Source organism: Garra rufa, chromosome 5 (genome assembly GCF_049309525.1).
Source record: "Garra rufa chromosome 5, GarRuf1.0, whole genome shotgun sequence".
NCBI lineage: Eukaryota > Metazoa > Chordata > Actinopteri > Cypriniformes > Cyprinidae > Garra > Garra rufa.
In genome coordinates, this window is record NC_133365.1 from 4,591,152 (window position 1) to 4,598,384 (window position 7,233).

Genomic DNA, 7,233 nt, shown 5'->3' on the forward strand with positions numbered 1-7,233 from the left:
ATTGCATTCACTCGCGACCATGTTATTATTACATCATCCCAGACTGTATGCATGCAGACATCGCGTTCTTCATCATGGCCTATTTTTCCATGTACGTGATGCTTTCGTATGCACACATTAGCCATTGTTCCGAACGGCTTTTTTTTGGCTCGACGCGCTTTACATACTGCAACATGTCAAGCCAATGATGCGCGCGACCTTGAATGTTACGTAACGCTTACTGGAGAGCTCCTAGCCAACCCTCTTTCCATCAGTGAGGATGAGGATGATGATGATGATGCGTGATGCTCTGCTTGGGCTGCTTCCATGTGATGACGGATGCTGAGCTGCGTCCCACCCCTCTCTGCCCCACACGAATGAATGCTGCTCCATGGTGCCAACAGACGGACATTACACGGCCGAGGAAAACAACAAACAGCCTCCATCAGCAGTGAGTAAATGCATGCTATCTCACCTCATTGTGCATTAATTAGAGCATATTAAACAATCGGTTAGTGCTGGATGTGCCTGCTGTCATTATGAAGTAGAGTCTGTGGGACGCAAGTTGATGCGCGTTATTGAGCTCGATCAAATGGAAACGCATGTCATTGTAGCCTATTTATAAGCCTAAATATCTTCATATTGCTCTAAAATGTTGCCTCGTGTCTAAAAGGGACTCGACGTTTGTTGCATATCAACCTAAAGGCTATACAAATTCAATTTATCAATACTTAACATGCAATTTAGTAATAGTTAGGCAAATAGGAACAGAAAAAACCATTGGAGATTTAATTAAGCTGTTCTATCACTATGATTAGTTGCAGAGTAAACCATAGCCAATCTGCTTTAGTCTATAGGCATATAATAATGGAGGACCAGAAATGACTTAAGCATTAATAAATGAATATATACATAAATGCATAAATACGTAAATGTAAAAATGCATAAATAAATAAATATTTAGCATTTAATTATTCATACATTTATTTATGCATTTCTATGCATAAATAAATTTGTCAAAATTGTAAAGAATAAATAAATGTAGAAATACATAAGTAAATAAATAAATAAATGTTGAAATAAATAAATAAATGTGGAAATAAATAAACGCAGATATGCATCAACAAATAACAAAAAATAAAAAATAAATAATTGATTTGTCAAATAAATAAATGCAGATATGCAGAAATAAATTTGTCACAAGTGTCATTTTTAAGTGTGCTATTTTTGTACCATTTGTGTTATACTACTATTATACTATTTATTTTTAACCACACATTTATTCCACACAAACAGTTGACTAAAGCAGATTGGCTATGGCTTAAATGAAGAAATAAATAAGTCAAGGAATAAATAAATACATGTAGAAATATATATGTTAATTAATACACAAATAAACAAGAAAAAAATGAATGCTCAGATAAATAAATAAATGTAGAAATAATTAAACACTGAAATAAATAAATGCAGAAATGCATAAATAAATAATTTTGTCAAAAGTGTCATTTTCAGTTGTGCTATTTTTGAACCATTTGTGTTATACTAAATTTATTTATTATTATTATTACGTTTAAAATAACACCTACCTTATTAACCTACCTACCTTCAGAAATACAGAAATGTAGATATGCATAAATAAATGTAAAAATAAATGTAGTATAACACAAAATGTACAAAAATAATACAATTAAAAATGACACTTTTGACAAATATATTTATGCATATCTGCATTTATTTATTTCCACATTTAATTATTTATGTATTTCTACATTTATTTATTTATGTATTTATTAATTTTTTCATTTATTTATACTTGTCATTTCTCGTCCTCCATATATAATGCTTTAGAATGAGAAATGAAAGCCAGATGTTGTTTGTGTGTGTGTTTGCTGTATAGGGTTTGAGATTATCAGCAGTGTAGGTCGGTGTTAATGTCCGAGGTCCACAATGGCCAACAGAGGACCAAGCTATGGGCTCAGCCGTGAGGTCCAGGAGAAGATTGATCAGAAGTATAATACGGATTTGGAGTCTCGGCTCGTGGAATGGATCCTGGTCCAGTGTGGTGACGACTTGGAGAGACCTGAACCTGGCAAACAGAACTTCCAGAAATGGCTCATGAGCGGAACAGTAGGTGTATTATATTATAGGGAGGTGCTTAAGGGGTCATTAAAAATACTTATATTAAGGCGAGACACTGCAGGTGAATAGGGTAAAAAAATAATTAACTAATAGTTATCAACTTACTTACTCAGTTGATTGATTACATTGATATTTGCAAAAAAATTTTGTATTACAAGTTTTCTAAAATGTTAGGTTTAAATATGCAAATGAGATATTATTTAATGAAATATGTGCTAATTTGCAGACATTTTCTAGTACAATAATCTAAACACTGGATGAAGTCAGTTTCAAAATTCTTGTTTAATTTTTTTTGACATATTAGAGTCAAATGTTTACAGAGGGGATATTGGTCTCATTTTGTCACTCCATAACAGGCAGAAAACAATATGTTTGTTTAGAATTTTGTGGGGAATAAAATGTTGTATAAAATCAAGTAAATTATATATGAACAAATCCCTCTGACTTTCAGGATATAGACAGGAATACAAATACAGCTGGAATCTCAGTCTGGAATAATAGTTGCATTGTGGAATAATATTATGTATTTGATATGATCATGACAATGTAAATGTACAATGTAAAGGCATTGTGGATGTGTGAATGTGGAGAAAATTTAGTGTCGAAGCAATTTTCCCTCAGAAATTACTGGTGAATTTTACAATTAATTAGAAGCAGCAAGCCAATTAACATACATTTTGAAGTAGAAAGGCTGAAATAGTCTTTTCTTGTAAAATATTCAGTAATATTATTCAAGTATTTAGGACGTTTTGTACCATATTTGCACTAACAAATTCACATTTGTGACCCTGGACCACAAAACCAGTCTTAAGTCGCTGGGGTATATTCGTAGCAATAGCCAAAAATACATTGTATGGGTCAAAATGACTGACTTTTCTTTTACGCCAAAAATCATTAGGATATTAAGTAAAGATCATGTTCTATGAAGATATTTTGTAAATTTCCTATCATAAATATATCTAAACTTAATTTTCGATAATATGCATTGCTAAGAACTTCATTTGGACAACTTTAAAGACAGTTTTCACAATATTTTTATTTTTTTGCACCCTCAGATTGCAAAATTTTCAAATAGTTGTATCTCAGCCAAAAGCTGAAAAGCTTATTTATTCATCTTTCAGATGTATTTGGAGGACTCTGTCTTGCCATGAAATGGCATTTTAAATAACACACCTCCCTACTGTTGTATTTGCATGTAAGCGTAAGCATCTAACATCTTTATTTTGCACTTTTGAAAGAAGTTTTAGGTCATTTCACAGATGCACAATTGAACTGGAAATAGTGTGCCATCTAGGCATGTTTGAGAAACACTAAAGTGTGATTTGTGAAGCACTAATTGTAATCTTGCTCCTGCTATTTAAGACCCCTATTATGCAAAAACTGGGATGAGATTTTACAGGCCAGCTTTAACAGTAAAAGGCACCTTTCTGTCTGCTATTATTGTTTTAGTAATCACTAGGATGACAAGGCAAAACTTGCAAAATGAAATTTGTTCATTCTTTCTCTCTTCCTGTCTCTTAACCCCTTCCCAGATTCTCTGCCGGCTCATCAACAGTCTGTACCCCAGCGGTGAGGAACCAGTTAAGAAAATTACAGAAAGTAAAATGGTCTTCAAGCAAATGGAAAAGATTTCCCAGTTCCTGCAGGCTGCTGAAGAATATGGAGTCAACAGAGGAGACATATTCCAAACGGTTGATCTGTATGAAGGTAATGCACACACCTGGCCATTAGAAGGAACCGCTTTACCTAAAGTGGGATTTGATTTTATATTTTATATATCATGCAATTCTGTTTTTATTGTTCAAAATTGTGAGTTTATATCACGCGATTCAGACTTAATTTCTCATTTAGCCATTCTACTTTATAACTTGCAATGGCAAGTTCATGTTATGCAATTATGACTTTATTTCTCAAAATTGTGAGTTTACATCTTACAACTTTTGACTTTTTTCTCAGAATTCCGTCATATAAACTTGCAATTTTTTACTTTTTTAAGATATAAATGCACAATTACAAGTAATAAAGTCAGAATTGTGTTATATAAACTTGCAATTGTGACTTTATTTCTCAGAATTGCGAATTTATATCTCAGAATTCTGACTTTATATCTTGCAACTGCAAGTTCATATTATGCAATTATGATTTTATTTCTACTAATTGTGAGTTTACATTCACAATTTTTTACCTTTTTTCTCAGAATTGAGTTTATATCTCGCAATTCTGACTTTATATCTTGCAATTGCAAGTTTATATCATGCAATTCTGTTTTTATTTTTCAAAATTGTGAGTTTATATCACGCAATTCAGACTTAATTGATCAAAATTGTAAGTTTACATCTTGCAATTCTGACTTTTTTTTCTCAGAACTGAGATATAAAGTCAGAATTTTGAGATATAAACTCACAATTGTGACCATTTTTCTCGCAACTGCAAGTTTGTATCCCACAATTCAGTCCAGCTCCGAAGAGAAAACAAAAGACTAATATGTTTACAGAACTGCAAGTTTTAATTTCACAATTCTGACTTAATTTCTCACAATTGTGAGTGTCCAATTCTGACTTTATAACTCGTTTATATCGTGCAATTCTGGTTTTATTTCTTAGAATTGTGAGATATAAACACACTTGTGAGTAATATAGAGTCAAAATATAAATGCCATTGTACATGGAAAAAACAAAGAGGCAAATAACTGTGATTGCATATTCATTATAATAATCAGCCCTGCTGCAAAAAATAACCTAATTTTAAAAGAATAAATCTGTTTTAAAATCTTAAAGGGATAATCCACCAAAAAATAAAAATAAAAATAGCTGAATCTTTACTTACCATCAAGTTGTTCAAATCAAGTTGTATGACTTTATTTCTTTGTTGAAAAAAAAAAAAAAAGATATTTTAAGATATTTTGAGAAATGTCTGTTTTTATATCAAAATAAGTGACCCTGAACCACAAAACCAGTCATAAGGGTACATTTTTGGAAATTGAAAATTCAGCTTTGATCACAGGAATAAATTACATTTTAAAATAAATTCAAATAGAAAATAATTATATTGAATTGTAATAATATTACAGTTTTTTTTCTGTATTTTTACATGTGGTCATGATCACATTGTCAGGGTTTATTTTGGTAAATGCTAAATTGAATTAATGTCCAATGAGATGTCATGAAACATTAATGTGCATTGTTCTGAAGCATCTATTTTATCTGAAAATATGAACATGACTGTGCATTAGCCTTATGACTTATTGTCCTAGGCCTATCGTCATTAACATGGTGTATATAGGAATGTACAAGATGCGTTTGGCAGGCACTGTGTCACAGGTATCATGTTTATGAGGCTTTTCGCTCTGTTTTAAAGGAAAGGACATGGCTGCAGTCCAGAGGACACTGACGGCTCTGGGAAGTGAAGCTCTCACAAAGGATGATGGACATTATCGTGGAGACAAAGACTGGTTTCACAGGTGAGCTGGACACTTTACCCATAGATGGACTTTCCTATGTACATCCAATCACTTTCAGCTCCTGATTATGTTAGTTAAGGCTTTGCAAACACACAAATGAAAAGAAATACAGAACTTATTCATCCATAAGCACGTACAGAATTGCTAACAGTACAAACAAAATCTAAATTCAGATGCATTAGCCTATCAAAATGTTTTATTTGCACCTGATGGGTGTAGTCTTTGCAGAGGTTGTCTAGCTGGCTTTAAGTCAATGACACATTAAGTGATGGAGGTAATTAGAGTGTGAAAAGTGCAAGAGATCTTCTGGAAGAGCTGCTGATTTATTACTAAGGAAAAGAGGACTCATTTTCAATTCAAATAATCATTGGGAAGTGCTTTTTGATGTGTCATCTTATTGGATATCGTACAGTGGCTGAGAGAGATCAACGCGCATTTTTTTCAGCGTATTTCTGTATTTGGTTTTGCTGTGAGTATTTCCATTTACATTCAGACATTTAGCAGATGTTTGTATCCAAAGCGACTTACAAAATAGGACAATGGAAGCAATCAAAAATAACAAAAGAGCAAGTGCTATGACAAGTCTCATTTAGCCTAACGCAGTACACATATCAAGAGGTTTTTTTTTATTATATAATGAATAAAAAGAAAATAGAATTTAAAAAAAAAAAGCAAGCTAGTTTTGGAGACCTAAAAATAGATATAATACAGAAAGAACAGTTTTAATTTTTAAGTAAGTAAATGAATAGAGTATTAGTCTAAAAGGGCAGTGTTTCTGTGCTTTGGTTGTGTTGTATTTGCATTATGTTTCTGCATCAAATTTCTACATTTAGTTGTGTCGTGAGTATTTACAGCTTATTTCTGTATTTAGTTGTATTATGACTATTTGAAGCATGTTTCTGCATTTAGTTGTGTTGTGAGCATTTACATTGCATTTCTGTTTTTCCAGCGCATTTCTGTATTTGGATTTGTAGTCATTTTTGCAGCACGTAAACCTCACTTTTTCATTTCATAATAAGCAGTGTTAAGGCATTGGCTTAAACTATCTTAAAGACCAAAATCTGTGATGGAATATAAGAAAAAAGCACAGTGTTTTAATTTGGATTTCAGTGTTTTAACACAACTTATGCATTTTATGTGGACTGCATGTTTGTTTACGTGCTTTGGTTGCATTATTGACACACTATTGTCCTATTTTAATATTGTAAAGTTGCTTTAAGACAACTATTGTAAAAGCGCTGTATAAATAACCTTGACTGGATTTGGCGTGAGCGTTTACAGTGCATTTCTGTATTTGGTTGTATTATGAGTATTAGAAGCATGTTTCTGTATTTGGTTATGTGAGTTTTTATATATATATATATATATATATATATATATATATATATATATTTGCATGTGTTTTTTTTACTTGCAGGACACTGAGTATATCGGCCACTGTACTATCGCCTATATATTATGATTTACTGCAGTTAAAATAAGCTTTCGTGACAGATCCATAGCTTTGTAGACATCAAAACCAAACATAACAAAAAGTAAAAATATGAGATAAAAAGTTTTGACTTTTCACCTTATAAATGAAACTTTTAATTGATAATTACGACCTAATATTAACTTGTTTAATAGTTATGACTTTTGAAGGTCATAATAATGAC

General features: G+C 31.9%; 1 protein-coding gene across 1 annotated transcript in view; it reads left to right on the top strand.

Annotated features, from left to right (window-relative positions):
- Positions 1-244: 244 nt before the first annotated feature.
- Positions 245-7,233, top strand: part of tagln3a (transgelin 3a) — an 11,959-nt gene continuing 4,970 nt past the window's right edge. Inside the window, exons 1-4 of the mRNA XM_073840267.1 lie at positions 245-430; positions 1,877-2,106; positions 3,651-3,825; positions 5,476-5,578. Coding sequence (XP_073696368.1) covers positions 1,927-2,106; positions 3,651-3,825; positions 5,476-5,578 — 458 coding nt within the window. The 5' untranslated portion in view covers positions 245-430; positions 1,877-1,926. The remainder of the gene's footprint in view (positions 431-1,876; positions 2,107-3,650; positions 3,826-5,475; positions 5,579-7,233) is intronic.